The 25,111-nt window shown below is 34.7% G+C and overlaps 1 protein-coding gene across 7 annotated transcripts in view; it reads right to left on the bottom strand.

Moving 5' to 3' along the window:
* Positions 1–25,111, bottom strand: part of MYCBP2 (MYC binding protein 2) — a 276,011-nt gene that overhangs the window by 191,765 nt on the left and 59,135 nt on the right. For all 7 annotated transcript variants that reach the window (XM_029210306.1, XM_029210307.1, XM_029210310.1 and 4 more), the window contains 10 exons: positions 21,296–21,538; positions 20,991–21,062; positions 19,487–19,583; positions 15,609–15,682; positions 15,331–15,469; positions 13,953–14,029; positions 12,883–13,087; positions 11,205–11,369; positions 8,739–8,897; positions 3,416–3,620 (listed from right to left, as the gene is read on the bottom strand). In XM_029210306.1, coding sequence (XP_029066139.1) covers positions 3,416–3,620; positions 8,739–8,897; positions 11,205–11,369; positions 12,883–13,087; positions 13,953–14,029; positions 15,331–15,469; positions 15,609–15,682; positions 19,487–19,583; positions 20,991–21,062; positions 21,296–21,538 — 1,436 coding nt within the window. The remainder of the gene's footprint in view (positions 1–3,415; positions 3,621–8,738; positions 8,898–11,204; positions 11,370–12,882; positions 13,088–13,952; positions 14,030–15,330; positions 15,470–15,608; positions 15,683–19,486; positions 19,584–20,990; positions 21,063–21,295; positions 21,539–25,111) is intronic.

The raw sequence follows: 25,111 nt of genomic DNA, 5'->3' as shown, positions 1-25,111 counted from the left end.
CCTTACACCTAAAGCAATTAGAGAAAGAAGAACAAAAAAACCCCCAAAGTTAGCAGAAGGAAAGAAATCTTAAAGATCAGATGAGAAATGAAGGAAACGATAGCAAAGATCAAAAAAACTAATAGCTGGTTCTTTGAGAAGATAAACAAAACTGATACACCATTAGCCAGACTCATCAACAAAAAAAGGGAGAAGACTCAAATCAATAGAATTAGAAATGAAAACGGAGAAGTAACAACTGACACTGCAGAAATACAAAAGATCATGAGAGATTACTACAAGCACCTTTATGTCAATAAAATGGACAACTTGGAAGAAATGGACAAATTCTTAGAAAAACACAATATTCTGAGACTGAACCAGGAAGAAATAGAAAACACAAACAGACCATCACAAGCACTGAAATTGAGACTCTGATTAAAAATCTTCCAACAAACAAAAGCCCAGGACCAGATGGCTTCACAGGCAGATTCTATCAAACATTTAGAGAAGAGCTAACAGTTATCCTTCTCAAACTCTTCCAAAATATAGCAGAGGGAGGAACACTCCCAAACTCATTCTGCAAGGCCACCATCACCCTGATACCAAAACCAAAGATGTCACAAAGGAAGAAAACTACAGCCCAATATCACTGATGAACATAAATACAAAAATCCTCAGCAAAGTACTAGCAAACAGAATCCAACAGCACATTAAAAGCATCATACACCTTGATCAAGTGTGGTTTACGCCAGGAATGCAAGGATTCTTCAATATACGCAAATCAATCAATGTGATACACCATATATAACAAATTGAAGGATAAAAACCATATGATCATTTCAGTAGATGCAGAAAAAGCTTTTGACAAAATTCAACACCCGTTTATGATAAAAAGCCTCCAGAAAGTAGGCACAGAAGGAACTTACCGCAACATAATAAAGGCCATATATGACAAACCCACACCCAACATCATTCTCAATGGTGAAAAACTGAGACCATTTCCACTAAGATCAGGAACAAGACAAGGTTGCCCAATCTCACCACTCTTATTCAACATAGTTTTGGAAGTTTTAGCCACAGCAATCAGAGAAGAAAAAGAAATAAAAGGAATCCAAAATGGAAAAGAGGAAGTAAAGCCGTCACTGTTTGCAGATGACATGACACTATTCATAGAGAATCCTAAAGACGCTACCAGAAAACTACTAGAGCTAATCAACGAATTTGATAAAGTAGCAGGATACAAAATTAATGCACAGAAAACTCTTGTATTCCTATACACTAATGATGAAAAATCTGAAAGAGAAATGAAGGACACACTCCCATTTACCACTGCAACAAAAAGAATAAAATACCTAGGAATAAACCTACATAAGGAGACAAAAGACCTGTATGCAGAAAACTATAAGACACTGATGAAAGAAATTAAAGACGATAGAAACAGATGGAGAGATATACCATGTTCCTGGATTGAAAGAATCAACATTGTGAAAATGACTCTACTACACAAAGCAATCTACAGATTCAATGCAATCCCTATCAAATTACCAATGGCATTTTTCACAGAACCAGAACAAAAATGTTCACAATTTGTATGGAAACACAAAAGACCTCGAATAGCCAAAGTAATCTTGAGAATGAAAAATGGAGCTGGAGGAATCAGGCTCCCTTACTTCCGACTATACCTCTAAGTTACAGTAATCAAGACAGTATGGTACTGGCACAAAAACAGAAATATAGATCATTGGAACAGGATGGAAAGCACACACACACATGGTCACCTTAGTTTTGATAAAGGAGGCAAGAATGTACAATAGAGAAAAGACAGTCTCTTCAATAAGTGGTGCTGCAAAAACTGGAGCACTACATGTAAAAGTATGAGATTAGATCACTCCCTAACACCATACACAAAAATAAACTCAAAATGCATTAAAGACTTAAATGTAAGGCCAGACACCATAAAACTCTTAGAGGAAAACATAGGCAGAACACTCTATGACATAAATCACAGCAAGATCCTTGTTGACACACCTCCTAGAGAAATGGAAATAAAAACAAAAATAAACAAATGGGACCTAATGAAACCTAAAAGCTTTTGCACAGCAAAAGAAACCATAAACAAGACGAAAAGACAACCCTCAGAATGGGAGAAAATATTTGCAAATGAAGCAGCTGACAAAGGATTAATCTCCAAAATTTACAAGCAGCTCATGTAGCTCAATGTCAAAAAACCAATCCAAAAATGGGCAGAAGACCTAAATAGACATTTTTCCAAAGAAGATATACACGTTGCCAACAAACACATGAAAGAATGCTCAACATCACTAATCATTAGAGAAATGCAAATCAAAACTACAATGAGGTATCACCTCACACCAGTCAGAATGGCCATCATCAAAAAATCTACAAACAATAAGTGCTGGAGAGGGTGTGGAGAAAAGGGAACCCTCTTGCACTGTTGGGGGGAATGTAAATTGGTACAGCCATTATGGAGAACAGTTATGGAGGTTCCTTAAAAAATTAAAAATAGAACTACCATACGACCCAGCAATCCCACTACTGGGTCTATACCCTGAGAAAACCATAATTCCAAAAGAGTCATGTACCACAATGTTCATTGCAGCTCTATTTACAATAGCCAGGACATGGAAGCAACCTAAATGTCCATTGACAGATGAATGGATAAAGAAGATGTGGCACATATATACAATGGAATATTACTCACTCATTAAAAAAAACTGAAAATGAGTTATTTGTAGTGAGGTGGATGGACCTAGAGTCTGTCATACAGAGTGAAGTAAGTCAGAAAGAGAAAAACAAATACAATATGCTAACACATATATATGGAATCTAAAAAAAAAAAAAAAAGGTTCTGATGAACCTAGGGGCAGGACAGGAATAAAGCTGCAGATGTAGAGAATGGACTTGAGGATATGGGGAGGGTGAAGGGTAAGCTGGGACGAAGTGAGAGAGTAGCACTGACATATATATACTACCAAACATAAAATAGTGGGAGGCAGCCGCATAGGACAGGGAGATCAGCTTGGTGCTTTGTGACCACCTAGAGGGGTGGGATGGGGGGTTGGGATAGGGAGGGTGGGAGGGAGACACAAGAGGGAGGAGATATGGGGATTTATGTATATGTATAGCTGATTCACTTTGTTATAAAGCAGAAACTAATACATGATTTTAAAGCAATTATACTCCAATAAAGATGTTAAAAAATAAAGTAAAAGGTTTAAAGAAATCAAATGAAAGAAAAGCACAATAAAATAACACTGAAGTAAATTATAGTAGAACTATAAGAATTATAATTATATGCCAGTGTGCCTTTAAGAACAACACAACAGAATGAACTCTAGAATAACTTTGAAAAGGAATGTGTTTTGCGTAATTTCTACTATTATTTTATCTTGAGTATTAATCATTCTCTTACCCTCCAGGGACTCTGTCCGGACGTCCACTGCTGACACAGCTGGCTCCATAACCGGTACAGTCTCCACACACGGTGCACACCATGCACTGCTCCAGCTTCCACTTATGCATGCCTGGAGGACACATCATGGACTTCTCGTCTTTATCATCTAGCTCTTCTTCCAGGTCCTCATCCATTGCTGTTGCCATATTTTCAACTCCAAACCCTATTTGAAAGATCAGTTTATAATTTTCATCTAGATTATTCTCATGTCTAAAAAACTGGTAATTTTATTTCCCAATTTAAAAAATGTAGAACACATACTAATCCCAATGGATATACACAGGAATGATAAAATATTAGAGGAACAAAAATAAAATTTAATTTAGGGACCACTAATAAATGCTCTCTCCATTTCCTTTCTGCAAAAAGATATATCTAGGGCTTCCCTGGTGGCGCAGTGGTTGAGAGTCCACCTGCCGATGCAGGGGACGCGGGTTCGTGCCCCGGTCCGGGAAGATCCCACATACCGCGGAGCGGCTGGGCCCATGAGCCATGGCCGCTGAGCCTACGCGTCCGGAGCCTGTGCTCCGCAACGGGAGAGGCCACAACAGTGAGAGGCCCGCGTACCGGAAAAAAAAAAAAAAAAAGAGGCAGTGATGGCAGGAGTATCTCGTAGCTGTTACTTTCTGTCACTCGTACGTCTAATTTTTTCTGATTTTAGTCCCTACTTTCCATCCTCACCGCCAATACTTTTGTTCAACAGACCAAAGAAAGTCTCCTAACCACATTCTAAAAGCCAAGAGTTCGTCCACTCTAGAACATCCTCTCATTGTTGGAAATTAGCTTTTTTTTTAAAAATAAATTTATTTAATTTATTATTTATTTTTGGCTGCGTTGAGTCTTCATTGCTGCATGCAGGATTTCTCTAGTTGCGGTGAGCAGAGGCTACTCTTGGTGGCGGTGTGCGGGCTTCTCATTGCTGTGGCTTCTCTTGTTGCTGAGCACAGGCTCTAGAGCGCAGGCTCAGTAGTTGTGCGCATAGGCTTAGTTGCTCCGTGGAATGTGGGAGCTTCCTGGACCAGGACTTGAACCCATGTCCCCTGCATTGGCAGCTGGATTCTTAACCACTGCGCCACCAGGGAAGCCCAGAAATCAGCTTCTTAAAGTATGTATTTGATCCTATGACTTCACAATTTACAAACCTCCCATGACTTTCAAAGGTCTTCAAAAGAACAAAACTTCTTAGCAAGATACAGTCAGTCACAACATGGCTCCTGATTTTCTCCAACCTCATTTCCTCCATGCAAACTGTATTCCAGCTGAACCTAAATTCCCTCTGCTTTATAAACATCCTGTGTCCTTTCACATGCTCAGGGCCTTTGCTCATTCCTGCTCCACCTGTATCTCTCTGCCTTATTCATCGGATGCCTCTTCCTATCTCATCTACCAGAGAAACTCCTTTTCAGCCTTCAAAAACTCAACTTGGAGGTCATTTCCTATGAAACCACTTACAGTTTTTTCCAGGGTAAGTGATTATCTCTTCAAAGCCTGTTTATACCTCAATTACAACTTATTTAATTGTGTTATAATTCACTCAACTATTTTTTTTTGATTGAACACCAACTATGCCCCAGGCATTCCTTTATGTCAGAGTCAGGAAACTTTTTTGTTAAGGGCTAGATTGTAAATAATTTAGGCTTTGGGGGCCACATAAGTCTATGTCACATTTTTAAAAAAATAACCCTTTATAAATATAATATACATTCTTAGCTTGAAGGGCCATACAGAAACAGGCCACAGAGAAGATAAGGCATCAGATTATGGTTTGCAGATCTCTGCTCTAGGCACTGAGGACTATGATAATGAGCAATTATAAAGCTTGCAAGCTATTAAGAAAAATTGACATTAATCAAATAACCATACTGCAAGGTATAAACATACAACTGTGACAGAATTATGAAGAACATACAGTGCTACAAGTCCATAAAATGAAAGAGCAAATCTGTGGGAATCAAGTAATTATTTTTTATGTTTGTCTTTCATAGCAGACCTAGATCCTCAAAGACAAGGTTCTATCTTACTCACTTCATCACTTATTCTTAGTCAACCTTATTCTCTGACCACTTACACTTATAACAGACTCAGTACAAATGAACTCATAGGAGACATAATCTTTTTTATTTTTGCCAATTCTAATCTGTGGACAGGTTGAGAAATTAGATGACCAAGTATTGGATAACTATGTCAAGAGTTAGAATAAAGAAATCCTTAAGAAGGCATAAGTCATATTTTTAACAACAACAATAGCTAAACCACATCGAGCATTTACTTGTAACTGGCTCTATATGTATTACTCATTTAATCATCCCAACAGTACTATAACTATCATGCTCAAATTAATCTCTAAATTCAAAGCAATCCCAATCACAGTGACAAGTAAAAAAACTGATTCTAATTCACATGGAAAATAAAGGCCCCAACCTGACTACATAAAGCAAAAATTTGTAAGGAAAGACAATGAAGAACTTGTCAAAATTTTGAAATTATATATAACAAATGAAACCATAAATAAATGTAAAAGATAAGCCACAGGTTGCTCAAAGATATTTGCAAGGCATACAATACAATATACAAAAAATTCCTACAAATCAATAGGAAAAAAGGCAAGCAAACAAGAAAAGTTTGAAGAGAATCTAACTCACTATTAATAGTTGAGGGAATGCAAATTACAAGAGAGACTCAGTAATTCTACTCCTAGTTAAATACCCAAAAAAGGGGCACTCATATTTTCACCAACATTTACTAGAATGTTCACAGCAACACTAACACAAGCCAAACTAGAAACTACCCCAATGTCCATAATACTAGAAAAGATTTTATAACTGTGGTATAGTCACACAATTTAATACTATACAACGATGAGAATGAACAATATATAACTAGCTGGCAACAATACGGATGAATCTCATAAAGCTGAATGAAAAGAAACTAGACACGAAAGAACTCATACTACATGATTCCATTTACATAAAGTACAAATGTATGCAAAACTAATTTATAGTGTTAAGTGGAGAGGTAGATAGTAACTGGAGAGGCACATAAGTGGGGGCTTCCTGGGATGCTGGTAATATTCCTGATCTTGGTGCTGATTACATGAATGTGTTGTTCATTTTGTGACAATTCATCAAGATGTGCACTTACGCTATGTGTACTTTTCTGCATGTATGTTATACTTCAATATAACAAAAAATTACAATGAAAAACCATGTCATAGCCATCAAAATGACAAAAATCAGTCTGTCAATACTATTAGTGTGATATGGAAAATCAGACTTTCCTTCTAAGAATATCCATTGGTACAACCTCTTTCAAGAAAAATCTAGCAAAGCTGAAATCTACAACACTAGAGAAAAGTCTCACACACTTCTGCCAGGAAACATGAATAAAGGAGGTTTTAAAATTATTTATAATAGTGAAAAACTGGAAATAACTCATCTATCAGCAGGAGAATGGATAAACTGCGACATGTTAGTCGCACGGTTTATTACACAGCAGTTAACATGAGTCATCTAGATTTATATGTACCAGTGTCACTATATTTCAAACACAATGGTGAGATTAAAAAAAAAATTTACAGAAAAATATAAATAGATTAGCACTTATAAAAATCATCTTTTTATGTGTAAAGTATGAGCATATAATATACAAAATATATAAAAACAAGTACAAATACAGGAACATGACCGAAAGGATATTAATCAAAATCATGACCATGACTAATTCTGGAGAGAGATGGAGTACAATAATAAGTCTTAGAAGGGGAACGTGGGCCACTTGAATCTTATCTACATATTTTTTTTACTGAAAAATGGTAAGACATAGTGGTAGATAACACAATTTTTTTACACTGCAATATTATTTTCTGTACTTTTCCTGTTTTCTTTTTAAAAACATCTTTTAAAAAATCCTTTATTTCTTTGCAACTCTGCAATCTGTATTCATTATGTGTCTTACGGCTACCAGTCTGCTTTCTAATGCATTACTTACTAACAGAGTGGGTGTGATTTATAAGTAAAAACAACTTTTAACAATTTCATTTTGGTTATTACAAAATTTACCTTAAGAATCCAGAACATAGGTGTAAACATAGTTTCAGGATAATAAAGAACAGTTTTATTCAGTTCAGAACTCTTATAAAATATAATTTAATCTATATTTATACTATATATAGAAAACTAAGCTGCTTCCCTCCTTTATGCCTAGTAGGTGTTATCCAAATCCATGGCTTATGAGTTCAGCAAGAAGAAAAAAAATTTCCATTTTGGAGTAATTCATTTCATTTTGTTCTTCCCTCTTCTTTAAAATCAATATGCTCTAATAGACTTGCTCTTTTAAAAATTAAAGTATTTTAAATACATACAAATATAAATAAGGTGAAGAAAAAAATAGAGGGCTCCTGATATCCAGATGAGCCTGCCATCAAGAAGTCCCCCAAAAGACTAAACTTGTTTTTGTTAATTTATACAAATATTAATCCTCAAACCCATTCATGCTTTAAACACAGTTTAGTGCTTAATTCTAATAATATGTCTCTATTTCCTATTCTCCATCCATACAAAATGAAAAAGAGAAAACCTGAAATTGGAGTGAAGGGTATAGGACAACACTGATAGCAGCTAGAAGTAAAACCTGAGAGTAAGAATGAGGTAGACACAACTATAACCAAAAAACAAACAAACAAACAAAAAACCCACAACAAGCATGGCAAAGGATTAACCCCTCTCATCCTTCTTCAACAGCCTGAATGTTGGGGCAAAGGATACAGTATATAAGGTGCATCTACAATTTCACTCTTGATAAAAGGTCAAGTATTCTTACAGATCACTCTTAGTTGTCAAGAACTGATTAAATTACAGGTAGTACATGCTGTTAAACAGGAAGATAATATTTGCAGATAGACTGCTGCCAAAAATTGTTATAACTAAAACATGGGGTATGAAAGGACCGAATAACAAAGAGTTTCAAAAATGCACTTTTCTGAGATAATTCAACCACTAAAGATGCTAAATCAAAGAAGTGCTATTACATTTCATATAAAATTAAGAAAAAAATACAAGTAAGCAAGCTCATTTGCTCAGAAATTAGAAGTCTAAAGTATATTGATTATTCCAGTGAGTGATAGACTGACAAATAAATAAGAAATTTAGTAGTTTTCATAATTTTTAAGTATGAAATCAAAAAGCCACTTGTTTTTTAAAGAGTAAGATTCTTCACCACGGTGTTCTGAAAAACTATTGAAAAAAACAACACAAAATTTAATATCCACACATTAAACACCTACCTTTCCCACCTTGGTTCATGGCACCAGTGTCTCGTCCACATTGTCCTTTATTATTCACACCAAATGTCCAAACTTCTCCATTCTTCATTAAAACACAAGTATGAGCTTTGCCCATAGCTACCTGAGTTACAAAATGGCCCTTCAAATCTGTTACCAAACCTACAGGAAAGATACAAACTTGGTAAGAAAACAACAAAAGAAGCCTTTCTGGGCCTACTAAATCATCAGTAACGTAAAAGGACCACTTCAACGCAGAACTTTTCATTTCTGGGATAAAATAATCCACCAAAATGGGAAATAGTAGCCAAAAGATGGGCAGGGTATCAGTAAATTAATTTTATAATTTTTTAATGAAGCTTCAAAATCTTAAAATGTTATCATCTAGACTTGGGACAAATCTTTACTCTGGCATTTAGCTCAAGCCTGCTTCTCCTGAACGCTTGCTCTAAGTGGCAGCACCTCTCAACAATTCTCAGAAGGGTCACTAGATTTCAAACTTTCCTGACCCAAGAACAAAGGAACCTTTGAATCATGTACTTTACTTGCTTTGACCTGCCTCAGCAAAACAGAGTAAAATACTCACCAGAGTATTCTGAAATAACATTGTTTTTGTAGAAACCTGCGAGATTTTCCAAAGCAGTATTTTTCGATCATTTTTAATCTACAATGCTTTCTTCCACAATCCAACGTACAGGTAGTTCCTAAATTTCACTTATTCACATATTGCATTCATTATAGTTGCCGTATCCAAGTGCCACTCATATTATCTTAATATTTTTTGCGTCAATTTTAAATTTGACTAAAGCATTTTAACCTTATTCAGTAGTAATAACAGTAAAAATCAAAGATTGTTGAGTATTTATAACATACACTAAAATATAAACATTTTTAAAAAGTTGAAGTATTTGTTTTATTTAAATCACAAATAATATAATTCTCATACCACACTTTGGCAAAACTATTCTATATTATTAGTTCAGATACCACTTCCTTAAGGTGACCTTCCCTTTCACCCTATACTAACTTAAGTCTTTTGGTTAAGCATACCTCAAAAACTCCCATTGTTAGTATTTAGCATACTTGAAAAAGATATGTATATACAGAAATAGTATTTACTATTATTAACAGTATTAGCTGACATGTCTTGAGCCCTTACATGTGCCAGGCTCTGTTCTAAGCATTTCATAAGCATTATCTCCTATAACCTTATAAGAACCATAGGAAGCAGGTATTATCATTAGCTCCCTTTTACAGGTGGAAAAAAAAATGAAAAGTTAAGAAAAGCTCTGAAAAGTTATGTAATTTAAGCTAGTTAGCCAAATAAAAAGTGGCCATGCCAGGGTCTGAGTCTATATCCATAACCATTAGACCACAGATCTCTAACACTTAAGTTCTGTAATGTCCAACTGTCTCTCAGAGCCTCAAAGGGAAAGGGATCATGTCTGTCTGGTCCACCAATCCCTGACATATTGTTAGTTCTCAATAACTATATGCTGAATAAATGCACAAGTTTCCATAAGCCTTAGCCAAGAGGATTTTAGCAAGCAATAGTTACATTGAATATTATTTTTAAACTATACATGAGCCCACCTCCAAATTTTGATTCACTCTGACAGGTGAGGCCAATTGAGACTCTAGATATTACCACATTAAACCATCTCATAAGTCACCTGAGCACAGTTCAAATTAATAATGGACAGTTATAAACGTTTGATATATGTCATTTCCCCCGCATGAGACAACCACCTAAGCCTCTAATCAGAAACTTCGTTAATTCTGAATTCCTTTTTACAGAGAAATGTATAGGCTTTTACATATTTACTTCATATAAAATCCTTCCAAGTGGGTTGCCACAATCATTATACTCATTTCTAAATGCTAGAAAGAAAATAGGACAAGTTTTTGAGATTACAGTTTATAAATATAAAACCCTTTATTTGGCTAGTTCTATCCCTCATATCCACTACTTGTAGTTATCAGTCACTCAGTCACTTAACAAGTAATTCCTGAGACCCGACCATGCACCAGACACTGTGCTGGGCACTGGGGATATAATAGTAAATAAGAGAGAGAGAGCTTTTCTCTAACTACCTAACAATAGGAGGAGATAAATAATCCATCAGTTATAAATTCGCTAAGTTATGAAAATCATGTCCCCAGGGTACCACCAGGAACATGTCACATGAGCGTCTAACCGAGCCTAGGGAGAGCTTTCCAGAGAAAGTAACAGCTAAGGTAGAGCTGCCCTAGTCAAGCCCCATGATTAGCTCTGCAGGAAACTAGTGACACTGTTCCCAGCAATAAGGCAGGAAGGAAGAACAAAACACTGTACTTAGAAAGAAATGTGAAAAATGTAGAGAAAGCGTGCTACAAATGTTAATTTTCTAGATATATCTTTTTAATACATAAAGTCTAGTATAGGACTTTCTGTGCATAAAAGTGAAACGGTGTTTAAGGTTAACTTACTTGAACTATCAGAGTAGATGGCATCTTTTCCAAACATGTAGAGCTCTCCATCTTTAGAAATAACAGAACTACTTCCATTATTGCAGGCTGTATACACCACAATCTTCCCTTCCATCTTAATTATCTTTTTAGGTTTATAAGGTTTTGATTGCCGTCTGCTCTTAGCTTAAAAAAAAATTAATTTAAGGCATCTATGTACAAATAAAAATAATGATTTGTATATAAAGCCCAAGGAAAAACATATCATCTTCACTTATCATACACTTTATTTATTTATTTTCACAAAGGCCTGGGCTTCCCAACATGTCAATTAAATGAGTCAATCTGAAAGCCTCATCTCATTAAATGTCTATTCGGCTGTTGCTATCAGATCCTCTTCTTTGTAGTACACTGAAATTCCCAATAAGAAACACCAATTTTCTACCAAACTTCTGGGGAGCCCAATCTCTAGATTAGCACTTATATTATCAATACCATTCCATTATCATATATATATATTATATTTATATAAAATATAAATATATAAAGTTATATATATATAATAAATATAATTTTTTTAAATCCCTTTACTCTCAAACTCTATTGCACATGTATTCCTCCAATAGATCCTGGAAAGAAAAATCAGTTCCTCATTCATTCAACACATATTTATTAAGCAGCTACACCTAGTCAGAGATTGAAAGGAAATATGCATATGGAGGGAGAGCAAACAAATTTAAACGTAGATGATTTAAGCAGCCTCTGCTCTCAAAAACTAAATCCCTGAATTGAGCAAAAGATGGGAAATGCCAATCTTTTGTTCCCTTAGTCAATCCCAGTTTTTGCATGCCCTTCTGATTAAAAACATATTGCTGTGTTGGGTACAATTCTGGGATTAAAATACCACTATAACTTTTCTTATAACATGATCTATATACTTATATACAACAACTAAGTTATCTGGTGCTTAAGCAAAGGAAGAATGATGTCCTCCAAACGCTAGAAGGAGAAACTGGCTGGGCTGAAGTTTCTGAGGTATGGTAATACACTTCATGGTTATTTGAAGGGATTTTTTTCAGGATAACATTTATTTACACATGATTTCTACATTAGATGTTGACTTCAAACCTAATCCTCATAAGATGCTACCCCAACTGCTACAATGTATAATGTACAAGAGAAGTTACAAAAACAGAAAAATGACCCTTTGAGGAAAACTGAACAGAAGCATAGGAAAGCTAAGAGATAAACAATAAAAATCCTTTAATTTTTCATTGCTTAGGAATTTTATCACAATGAAATAACACCAAGAACAGTGTTTCATAACTGACACTATTATACAATTTACATAAGGTTTACCTCATTGTGAAATATATACTCTTTGCAAAATTTCCAATATATTACTTCTAAAATATTCTTTCTAAAATAATATATTGGAATAATTTTTTAAAAATAACACCAATTGACAAAACAGATAAGTAGCCATGTATGTAATGCATAAGGCATATAAAAATTCATGAATATGAACTCTAGTATGAAATCAGCAATCATAGTTCTTTAATGAACAGTACACCGCAACCATTAACTGAATATTCCTCAATATAAAACCTTCTATTAACTTGGGAGGGTTAGTGCTGTTGAAATTGATATATCTTATGTTAATAAATTCCACAGTATTTTTACTGAATAGTCCACTCACTTGACTCTCCATCTTCTCCTTTACTAGCAGATCCTGTAAAGAATATGCTTCCATCTTCTGCAACTAACAGGGCATGAGAGCCATCATGTCCAACTGAGAAGTGCACAATCTTTGGGGATTTCGTAATCGGTAGCTCAACCCATTTTCCTGCTGAAGGACCCCCTTGTTTGATTCCGAGACTCTGGTATTTGCCAGTGTAATATATCTTAACACATTAAAAAAAAAAAAAAGGAATTATAGTGCCTTTTGAAGTAGTGCACCAGGTTTCACATGAGAGAAAAAAACCTCCATACTTTATTGAAAATAAAAATAACAAGAACTCAAACTCTTTCTTTACTACTATTCAACTTCTGAGAGCTGAACAGGAGAGAAATAGGCATATTTTTCCAAAAATATACAGTTCACAATAGTTTTTTCATATCTACTCAGGATACTTATCATCTTTCATAAGTATCCTGAATAGGTATGAATAAATACATGCCATAAATATACTCCAAACATACAACAGAAGGAAATTCATAAAACTGTCAATTCATTTTTCCCAGTGAAAAAAGGCTTACATACAAATATACTGTATATGCCTCATAATTTTAATTTTCAGCATTCTTTTAATTACCTTACTTTATCCTCACACCCACCAGATAAGAAAAAAATCTTCCGTCTCTATAAATAGATCTCTACAATCTATAACTTAATTGTACATGCTCCTACTTTCCCCACCTCGTACTCTATATGTGTCTGCACATTTACAAAAATTGGCAAGGGATAACCTATTCAAAATAAACCCAAATGTGAATTCACCCCAGCTCAAAAAATTACACAAAGAGCTCCATAATTAAAGTAAATATCTGTAAAAAGGTTAAATTTTATAAAGTTTATGAAGTTTTATACTCAAATGTTACAGTTTTCTTTTATATTATTTCAACATAAAATTTTACTATATAAAAAATTTTAATCAAACTTTAAAATACGATTATGTTTAAACATGTGAACTATGTAAGCTAATCAACTGATTATACCAACTATCTCTTAAAGCAGATAATGTAATTTTTAATCCTAAAACAATTTACCTTTCCATTTGCTGTTTTCATTAGTGCAAACTCTCGTCCTGCACCAAGAATTGCTGACTCCTCGTCAAATCCAGTACCTGATAATACAACAAGACTTAATAAATACTGTTATATTTTTAATATGAATAATTTCAAGCAAAAAATAAATAAATAAATAAGAATAATTTCAAGCACAACTTGTGTTAGTTTGAGTGATGAAAAAGTCAATTCAATTAGTATCACTCAAAAACAAGGATGACAGGGTATGTCATATGCCTCAATTTAAAAAAATATTAACAGTAGCCACATTACTCCAAGGAAAGATAAAGTTACCATAAGCTCCTTAATTTGTTTCAAATTAGTGCCAAATTATTTTTTTAATGTTAAAAAAATTGTTTAAATCAATGTCAGCCATATTTCTTGAATTAATGAATGAACTAATTTTCATTGGGCATCTATTAGCTATCAGGCATTATAGAATGCATGAGCCTTTTCCTATTTGATCCTCACAACTATACTGCTTGGCTTACAAATGAGCAAATATATAAAGCTTGGTGAAGTAAGTCCTGACATGAAGTGTCTGGGCTTGAACAATGCCATTCAGATATCTGAATTAAGGTATTTCAGATTCCCTGTTCCAAGCTTTTTTCTATAGGAGAACATTTCACGTAGCTAATCCATAAATTTGAATACATATGTGTGCACATACACACAAAAACCCTTATGCACATTTTCAAATTGTGAAACTATGAGTAAATAATCATATATAGCACATTTTATGAGTTTGTGCAATTATACAAACTACTAATGAGCTTATGGGATTCTGAAACCCAAAAACTATGAGTTCAATACAATATTTTTCTCTGGAAAAACAAAAATACTACACAAATGCAAAGTAAATCACTAATGAAGTTTAATAAATTTAATAACAGTCAAAAAGTTGGGTCTTGCAAGGAATCCCACAAGTTAATAAATGGAATTATTAAACCAGGAACAGTACGGCAAACCAAAATTGAGACCCTCATGGAAACTAGTAATCCTAACTACTACTATGACACTGCAAGAGTAAGTATACTAAGTCCAAGAAATATTCTGTGGACGTCTGCATTTCTGTATCCAAATGAAAGATTCTTAAATCAAACGATAGGCCAATTACCATTTTCACAATCCACGGGACCATTCTATGACTATCCTGAAAGCCTGTTCAAATAAAAATCAAAGGCTTCAAGTTACTCCTAGTTATTTGTACATATCAATTCGTTAAGTGTGCTTCATAGTAACAGACAGCAAAATAGCTACCTAATATAAGCTACAATGTTGAAAACACAATGTTAGTTTTCTAAAGAATAAAGAATCTGAAAATTAAAATGTAGGAGAAAGGTTTTTTTGACCATCTTACTTATAATATGCAAGTCCTTTTCCAGATCAAATAGTGAGATACCACAGGCATGCAAGCATTTTCTGGCCAGCTTAAGTTGTAATTCTTGTTGTAGCACAGGCTCAGTGCTTGTGGCAAATATTCTGACAACAAAGCCATCCTAAGAGAAATAAAACATCCACAGTATTTTGTTACATGAATTGATCTTCTAAGGCTCTACTTTCCATCTAATAAAAATCAAATGATTTACGAGAAAAAGATTCCATTTATACCAGCTTCTCATGACTCAGAATACTTACATCTCTGGAAGCAGCTATCTGATTAATATATTCTCCATCAGTGAATAAAATATTTTGACCTTCAGTGTGACAATCTGTGCAAGAGGAAGAAACAGCAATTACATTACAATATAAATAAACACCTCACAAAGTGACTTTACTCCTCTGTTGAAGTCAGAATGAGAGTTCTCCACACAATAAAGGTAATTTAAACTCAAAGGGAGACTGTGCTTTTTAATAAAGAGTTACAAATTAGCAGAAACTAAACAATCCAACTAATAATACGCATTACATTTTGTGCTTACATTTATAAATCTTCCATAATCAAGGACCTGAGAGCCCACCTAATTTCAAAATGAACTAGTATTAGATACAGTCTGATAATAAACATGCACCACAATGAACAAACTATAATGTGGTTATAATCAATTCAATACAATCCATGCGAGGTAGGCAACACTCTACCTTCAGACATACATCACAGTCATTAGTGTCACAGAAAAATACAGATAGACCTAAAGCTTCTGCATTTGAGGTCTATGGTGTCCAACTACAGATATCCCTTGCTTTATAATATAGAACTGGCTGTACCATTTCCACTTAAGGTTTAACGCTTATTCCCAGTATTTATTAGCATTTAGCATGCTATACACTTTTTAAATGTTCACCCTTCATAGAACAAATCTATGGTTATGTGTTTCTTTTTGTCTGAAAGTTTTCATATATTTTGGCTGAAATGCCATATTTCATCAATACTGTATATATCTCTGTGGAACAGTGCACTATATAATTTGATCAAAATAATGCACAAGTGTAATTGCAACAAGGGATACCAGTATTACAGGAGGACCGGTGGGACAGTGTGTTAGTGATTGCTACTAAATAACATGAAACTACAAGCAACTCAATATCTAAGTATAAACTGTATCCTTTTGGAAAAACAAATGTTCAGCAAGCAAGTCTAAAAGCACACACATTTCCCAAAATAACTGCAGAGAACTAGGATGAATCTCTCCATTAATTACAATACCAAAAAATAATACTCCATTTCTATTTGCACCTGAATCAGCAAAACATAAAATTCTGGTTTTGGAATGCAGGAATGGAGCCCACCCAAGTAAGCTGAGTTACTCTATATCTTTGCCCAGGAGCTTCATACTAGCATACTTCCTTATTATAAATACGCAAAACACAGGCAGACCCTTACCAAATAGAGAATTCAGTGATCACAAACTGGAAATAGAAACTGGGAGACAAGGCCCACTGGTAGCCCAAGAGACTTGGTAATCAAAGAGAGGAGAAATCGAAAGAAAGAGTTCCTAGTCCACTGTACAGAATACAAAGAGGCGCAAGAAAGATGCTTCTCAAGCTCTAAGCTGTAAGATTTTAAACTAAAAAGCAAAGAAGAAAAACTCATTATAATTTCAGATAAACGCAGGGGTGAGGACTGAAGCGGCGCAAGAAGAGTAGCAAAAACCCTCATGATCTGAGGCAACCTGTCACCAGACACGAAGAGTAAACGACACAGGGATACAATATAAAAGGTATGCCAACATATCAAGGCTAAATGACAACAGGGGGAAAAAAAGTATGTTTTCAGCTCATCAGTGCTGGGTTGAAAATAACTTATTTATAAACTAGTCTATAAGACAAGTTGGAACATGAGGCTCAAGGAATTACCAGATTTCTGTCAATCGTAAACGTGGTATTCATTACCATCTATAAACCTGACAGTTCACTTCTGCTCCTTCTTGATGGGAAAGCTACAGAGCAGAGTTGCCCCTAGCTAGGGAAAAAAGGACTATTAAAGAAACTGCCTCCCAGGTCAAAGAAAAGGAAAAATGACAACAGGCTTCTTCAGGCTTGAAGGCAAGTCTTCCTGCTGCGTGACTTCAAAAAGATTTTTCTCTTTATCCTTTCTGTATCCTTCATGTAACGTTATAAGACAGCATCTTCGGGAAAATATCAAGATACACAACATGGGACTATCTCCCCCAGTCTGGTTCCTTCTTCACCATGAATATGGTACATATTTGTGAAACACAGAAAGCCACATTTGTATTGTTAAAAGGTACATTTCATATGTTAAATGAAGTAGAGGGATTTAAACTGAAACATTAACAAGTCATTTTTTACCATGATGGAATAAATAAAAGGGCTGTAAGTAGACCATTTTCAAATGGTCTTTCTCAGTCACAATCTCTGTTGAATGATCAGGGTTTTTCAGAAGTAAACCCTTTACATTAGTATTCATCTGTTGCGCAGGGAGTCACGGAAGGATTAACAATTTTTCTTCCAAGACATCCTAAAATGACCTGCACAAAGACAGAGCGATAGGGATGCCCATTTGCAGTGAAATTTATTATACATTGCAAAAAATTAGATGGGACCTCCATTTCAAATATTAATCAATGGAATATATTTTATAACATTAAAATGATGTTACAGAAGACTAGTTAATGGCCTGGAAATATATTCAGAATATTAAGTGAAAGGGGTAGCTTAAAAAAGCAGTATGTAGCATACAATCACTTTTGTACAAGTATGTACATAATATACACAGGAAAAAGACAGGAAGGATATTCACTGATATGTTGGTAGTGTTTATAGATGGGAAGTGGGGTTACAATTAATTTTTATTTTGTTTTGCTTATATAATAGTTGTACAATAAATATGATTACTTTTAATATATGGGGGTACATGTTATTATTTCAAAATATTTTTATTATTATTATTGTTATTATCATAACCATCAGCATCATCGTTAGGACCAGAGACATGGCCTGGGGCTTGTGATGATTAAAAAACAAACAAATAAACAAACAAATAAAACCCTGTAGACATATCTGAAAACAGACAGTTATTTACAAAATGGCTTTAATAAGTTATCTGTTTTCCAAAGTAGCTTTATTTATGAAACACACATGAAATGTGACATTTACCTTAACATGGCATCAGGTACACTAACTTAGATATATGTAGACAAAGTAATATTCAAGTAAATGTTTGATGAAGTTATAAAAATATCTTAAAAATTAACAAGCAGCCAGGGAGCAATTATCCTTTTCAATGTGTTCTTCAGAAGTTCTCAGTCATTTTCAGATGGCCACGTGCCTTGAAGTAATATTGCTGCTTACCATGAAATTGTTGGTAGATACATTAAACATTCAAGATTTTAGTATAAACAAGCTCCTTTAGAATGTATTAAAGATATAAGCAAATTCAAATACCTTACAATGGAGAATATACTATGCATTTGCCCGGTGTTCCATAAAATTTAAGATTCACTGCCTAAGAACTTAGACAGCACAGTGATCTGAAGGATAAATACATATGTACAACCTCAAAATTAAAGCAAAATGAATTCTGTCCAAAATGGCTTATCAGAGTATTATTAAAAAGTATAAATGATAGAATTTTTTAAATTCCTGACCCACCCTAAAATCTGTCTCTGAAAACACTTTAAAATAAAGAGGAAAACCCAAAGTACACTGTTGGTAAAGTCAAAATAAACAGAAGGTTCTTTACATCAAGGTTATTTGAGAGCCAGAGTCGTGGATTTATTAAGAGCAACAAAGCAACATCTCCCCACTAATTGAGGAGTTGAAGCAGTCAGAGTGGGGTAAGGGTGGGGGGGGGGGCGGTCAGGCTACAGAATTTGGGCAAGAATTTGAAAACAAGTATTAAAACACTTCATACTATATTTATGGTATCTGTTTTTCTCAGATGCATTAATTTTATATAGACTATAAAATGCTTTGCATGTTAAGATTTCTTTAACCCATTTGTAAGCAAGCACTATCCCTTGCTAACCATTCTTTATATATCTCAGTGGCCTAACATGCACATCTCTTAAAATCACCTGTGAAGAAAACAGATGACTAGTTGAGTAACATACCTGGTAACATTACAGTACCATCCTGTTCCAGTGTTTCAGGGCTTATTCTTATGGCTGTCATGCTGTGGTTATTCATATCTCTATACAATAAATAACCCTGATAACAACAAAAAATTTTGCTATGTTATATGTTAAAATATTTTTTCATTAACCACTTAGTAGAAAAAGTAGCCATAGAGGTCTGTATTACATTTTTTGAGGTACAATAATACATCAATATTGATGTCTAAAATACACTAAAGATTTAAAACAGAAGAACCTGAGTATATTGATACTTTAATAAGAGGAGGTATTATACACCACTGAGTATCAATTTAACCTATTAATTCTCAGATACACCACACAAGACAGTAAAAACATTTTGGTTATTTTGGTCAAAATTATCATATCACTTGCCAAGTAAATAATAGAAATGACTGCTGTTTCCTTCACAAATATTTAGGTTAATATTTAAAAATCAGTAGTGGTTTTAGATAGAATGATATGTCATTGAACATATTTCTGTAAATGTATTTCCCATGTTATTATTTGTTAGATAAAATACAGCAGTGGCAAATAAAAATTTGATATTTTAAACCAGGTTATGTTTTAACAGACAATTACTGAGTAATTAATTTGATATTTAAAATTTAATTTCAAAATCTCCCCAAAAGTTGAGTAAGATTATTTTTCATGCAACAATAATTTTTTTAATTTTCAGAATGCTTTCAAATATCTTTTTTCATCTGATGCTGACAACAAACTTTGAGCTAGGCAAGACAGGAGTGCAGGGACATCTTTATTCTATATTCTGCCACAAGGAAACTTGGGCTTCACTTCTCAGGAAAGGATAGTATAGAAATAAACACTTCTGGCCCTCTGACCATCATTCATTTGCTTCATCATTCGTTTGCTTCATGCATCCAACTGCTGACACCCATTTGGCCGTGTCAGTCAGGTGATGAGATCACAGCATTAAGAGCAATATGGGCCTAGCTCTTTTCTCTCATTGGTGATACTCTGCATGGTCCTCCATGCAGGCAGCTATCTACTGGGCAGGCCACACACTGTTCCCTGGAGTGTACTGATCTAGACTTAGAATGAAGGAATTTGTGGTAAAAAGCTCTAATTTGGCTTTGGGTCACAGTTACATTCCTAATTCAGATTTGTAAATGATAAAGGTGGTCTCTGATTCTTAACTAGGGGCTCTCTTAAACAGGAACTCCAACAGAAGACATACTTGTTCCCATTTTACAGCTAAATCACACAGGATCAAATAAATTAGCTGAGTTGTCCACAGACACACAGCTAGTAAGAAGCAGGGCCAGACCTAAAAGTAAATCTCTCATGAATTCTAAGTCAATGTTCTTTATACTACACCATACCACTGTTACAGTCATATTATTAAAAAATATGCTCTATCTGTTTAAATAGAAGTGATATTATTTATTGATTAAACAAATATGGACCACATATTTTAAAAGATAAGAAAGAAAAGTTTGGTTTATTGTGGATATTCTCCTACCTGAGCATACCCTAACCAAGACTTTTTTTCTTTTCTGTTTCTGATGCGAGATGTAGAATTATATATATGGCCCTGTGAAACAACAAAAGTTAGTTCTATCAACAATTTTGTAATTAATAATCAGTGAAAAATAACATAAATGGATGAATGACATTTAATATGTATGTTCCATTTTGATTTTCAAAGAAATAATATTACATCAAAATTAGATGGTGCTCTAAAAATAAAGCAAGAAGCAAACAGAACACAATTCAGTATTAGACATGACTTCCACTATGATTAAGAGCTGTTAAGGAATCACCTACCCTAACTGTTCCACTGTATCCAGAGCCTATTTTGTATAATCCGTCTTTGCATAACAGATAAAGAAAAAATCCATCATTCTGAAGTAGACATTGATCATCTTCATCAACAGATATTTCTTTTAATGGCCACTTGTGCATTAAAGCTGCTTTCTTAATGCCATTGCTAAACCAGTCCTGAATTTGAATTTTTCCCACCAACACTGCCTGTACACTTCTCTGTAGTGAATTTAGTATCATTGGCACCTAGTCAAGAGAAGAAAAACACAAAAAGACATTTTTAAATGTCTCAAACACAAAACAGACAAGATACTTTATTAATATATCATCATTTATAAGAAAAAAATTATTCAGAATGATCATGTTTAGCTTGTCAGCAAAAAGTACCAACTAGAAAATCTATAAGAAACAATTCTCAAGCAAGACAAAATAAAAATGTAAATCCAAAGAATATTAATTTGTATTTGTGACCAAAAACACTGAAATATGCATCTTTCTCCAAAACACCAGGCAACCAGTACTACGTATGATTTTAAGTTTCATAAAATAAAACATACTAGATTAGTAAAAAGTATGAATACTGATATACATTTTTTGTATTAGAGTGCACTCAAGCCAAAATGATATCTTTGGTATGATATGTATATCCATTAATATACTTCATGGTAATGAAGTGCAAAATTAAGCATAAGAGAAATACGGCTGCTTCTACAGATGAAACAAAATTTCCAGTATTTCTCTTCTACTTTGCTTCTTTATTACGCCTAATACCCATTAACATCAACAATTTTCCATGATACAAAAATTTAACTGTATGAATTGTGTATTCATTCAGCATTCATTTAACCAATATTTATCAAGTATCTATTGTTTGTTGTAAATGAGTCCTCAAAAGTTACCAGCATGGGACCAATACTCGACCACCAGAGAAAACTCCCTGGCTCCTCATTTTTTGCCTCTCTTTCACTGCCCAAGGATGGCTGCCACACATCTGACTACAGGGCAAGACCCTGGGGCACTGTACTAGCCCCAGTTCTCCAGCTGCACTGTCCAATATGGCAGCCACTAGCCACATGTGACTACTGAGCTCCTGAAATGGGGTTGGTGTGACTTAAGATGTGCTGGAAATATAAAATACACACTGGATTTTGAAAACTTAGTATTAAAAACAAGAGTATAAATTTTCTTAATAATTTTATATTGATTACATGTTGAAATTATTTTCTGGATATACTGAGAAAAATCCATTATTAAAATTAACTTCATCTGTTTCTATCTTTTTAATGTGGCTAATAGAAACACTTAAATTACATACGTGGGTTACATTATATTACTATTGGACAGTACTGTTCTAGAGGGTAGAGATTTCAGAGGGATAACTAACCCACTGTTCACAGGTATGTTCTCTTCCCCTTCGAGTTTTAAGGCCTCTGACCCAATCAAAATATGGAACTCTTACTTTTATAAAACTTTTATTTATGTATATGGTTGGATACTACAAATTCTCTCCCTAGAAGAAACTACGTTAAACTTAAAACTATTTTATCTAGAATCAATATCCTTATATAATATGTCAAAGCTTCACTTTCAGTTTTTTTGTTTTTGTTTCAGATACTTTCTATTGGGTCTATTATGAAAGATGATGCTCCTCCTCTCTTCCCAAATCCTCAGAATTGAGCTGTACAATAATTTCTGGTTAAACCAGTAGTCAGAGGTCATTTCACTATGTCTGTGTGATCATGGTTCAGAACTGAGCCAACTGCATTACATACTACATTTCCCTTATATAATTTTTCTTTTTCTTCATCGAGTCAACAATTGCCCTATTTTTGCGTTTGCTAAGTTTTTTCTATACCTACCCCTAAGTGCTCCTCATACTCCTCTCAATAGAGTCAAACACATCATTTCTACTTTTTCCCCTTGGCAACATCCCTCAAGAGGCCCTGCTCCAGTCTAGACTACGGACAAGGGCAGGCACAGAGGTTAAAAATGTTCCATGTCTTGCATGTTCAAAAGCATCTTTATCTTCCCTCAAACATGACTGACAATTGAGCTAGATATAGTGACATCATTTTCGCTCAGAACTTTGAAGGCACTGTTTGTTATTTTCTATGCCAATGTTGCTTTTGAGCAGTCCAATGGCATTCTGCCTAATCTTTGGTATATAACCTGTCCTTGCACTCTGGAACATTATTTTCCCTTTACGGTCTGTTATGATTTTGCAACGTTATACCTGGTGTGAGTCTTTTGCCGTTCATTGTGTTGGGCACTGAGGGTGTGTTCTGTCAATCTGAAAATAAGTATCTTTGGTGGATGGGAATTTTCCTTATAAAGCTTAGGTAATTTCCTCCTCTCTGCTTGAATACCTATTAGATATTGGATTTTCTGGAAGGATGCTCTAATTTTACTTTATGTCACCTATTTTCTTTCTCTCTCTTTTTTCTATTGTCTGGGGACCTCTTTAATCTGAACTTCTAACCCTTCTACTGATTTTCATGCTGCTATCTTATTTTTTTTAACTTGTAAAAACTCTTTGTTCTGAGTTTTTTTAAAAATACTGCTGTTTAATGTAAATAATCATTTTCTCATCCCTCTTCAAAATACTAATTACAGTTTTCTTAGAGCTTTTCTGTTCCCTATACTCTTTTCATCAAAGTTTCTTTTATTATTATTATTACTATTTTTACTGATTTGGGGGATTCTGTCTTTCATGTTAGTCTAGTGATACTTGGCTGTGCACTTATTTTTAAAGAGTAAGTGACTAAAAATCTGATAGGAAGCTGCTATGAATGGACAGGGTGTGAAAGGTAGTGAGCTCACCTCAAAATGATCATACTAAGTTTAGCAGTTTCATCGGAGGATCTCCCAGACACCCCCCTGCCCCCGCCAAATGTCCACATCTATACGTCTTTTCTCACTTTTTCTCCAAAGAAGGATCTGCCAGTCTTTTTCCTAGAAGCTATAAGCCTCACCCCCAGTGTACTGGGAACTCAGTGAGGATTAAGAAATTTCATCATCGGGCCTTCCCTGGTGGCGCAGTGGTTGAGAGTCCGCCTGCCGATGCAGGGGACACGGGTTCATGCCCCAGTCCGGGAAGATCCCACATGCTGCGGAGCAGCTAGGCCCATGAGCCATGGCCACTGAGCCTGCGCGTCCGGAGCCTGTGCTCCACAATGGGAGAGGCCACAACAGTGAGAGGCCCAGGCCCGCGTACCACAAAAAAAAAAAAAAAAAAAAAAAAAGAAAAGAAAAGAAATTTCATCATCGATATGGAGACTTTCACTTAATCTCCATCTTCAGCCTGGCTCCTCAATTCCACTCTCAACTGTGCCTGGTTTCCTCTGGCCTCTCTGGCTCAATTTCTTTAGACAGCAAACCTAACTCTTAGGGGTATGAGAGAAGGACAGCTGACTGGCTGGGAAGCGTAGAGGAAGGGCTCTGGGGTTCTCGAGCTTTCATTACACGGACTTCCAATCAATTTTTAGCTCTTCCCCTCACCACCACTTTCCAGGTATTTATTATTTCCAATTCTAAATCCTATCTATAGTTTTATGTGAAAATCAACTTACTTTCTATGGGCACTAGCCTCTTGAGAAGCTTAAGTTTAAGCTCTCCCCAATATTTATCTTCTAAAAATGTGTCCCATTCTTAAAAGTTTATACTTTAAAAAAATCCTTTATTATAATCTTAGTGTAAACTGCAGGGATGGAGGGGAGAGCAGAAACTAAAGTGTCTTCAACATGGCTCTGTTTCTCTCATGCTTTCTAACAGGGTATTAAAGTTTTAAGAAAACCCAGTGCTACAATCAGAAGTCTCAGA

The sequence above is a fragment of the Monodon monoceros genome, unplaced genomic scaffold (assembly GCF_005190385.1).
Source record: "Monodon monoceros isolate NGI ecotype Baffin Bay Population unplaced genomic scaffold, NGI_Narwhal_1 Super_Scaffold_8, whole genome shotgun sequence".
In the NCBI taxonomy this organism is placed as follows: domain Eukaryota; kingdom Metazoa; phylum Chordata; class Mammalia; order Artiodactyla; family Monodontidae; genus Monodon; species Monodon monoceros.
This window is presented reverse-complemented; position numbering and strand designations above follow the sequence as displayed.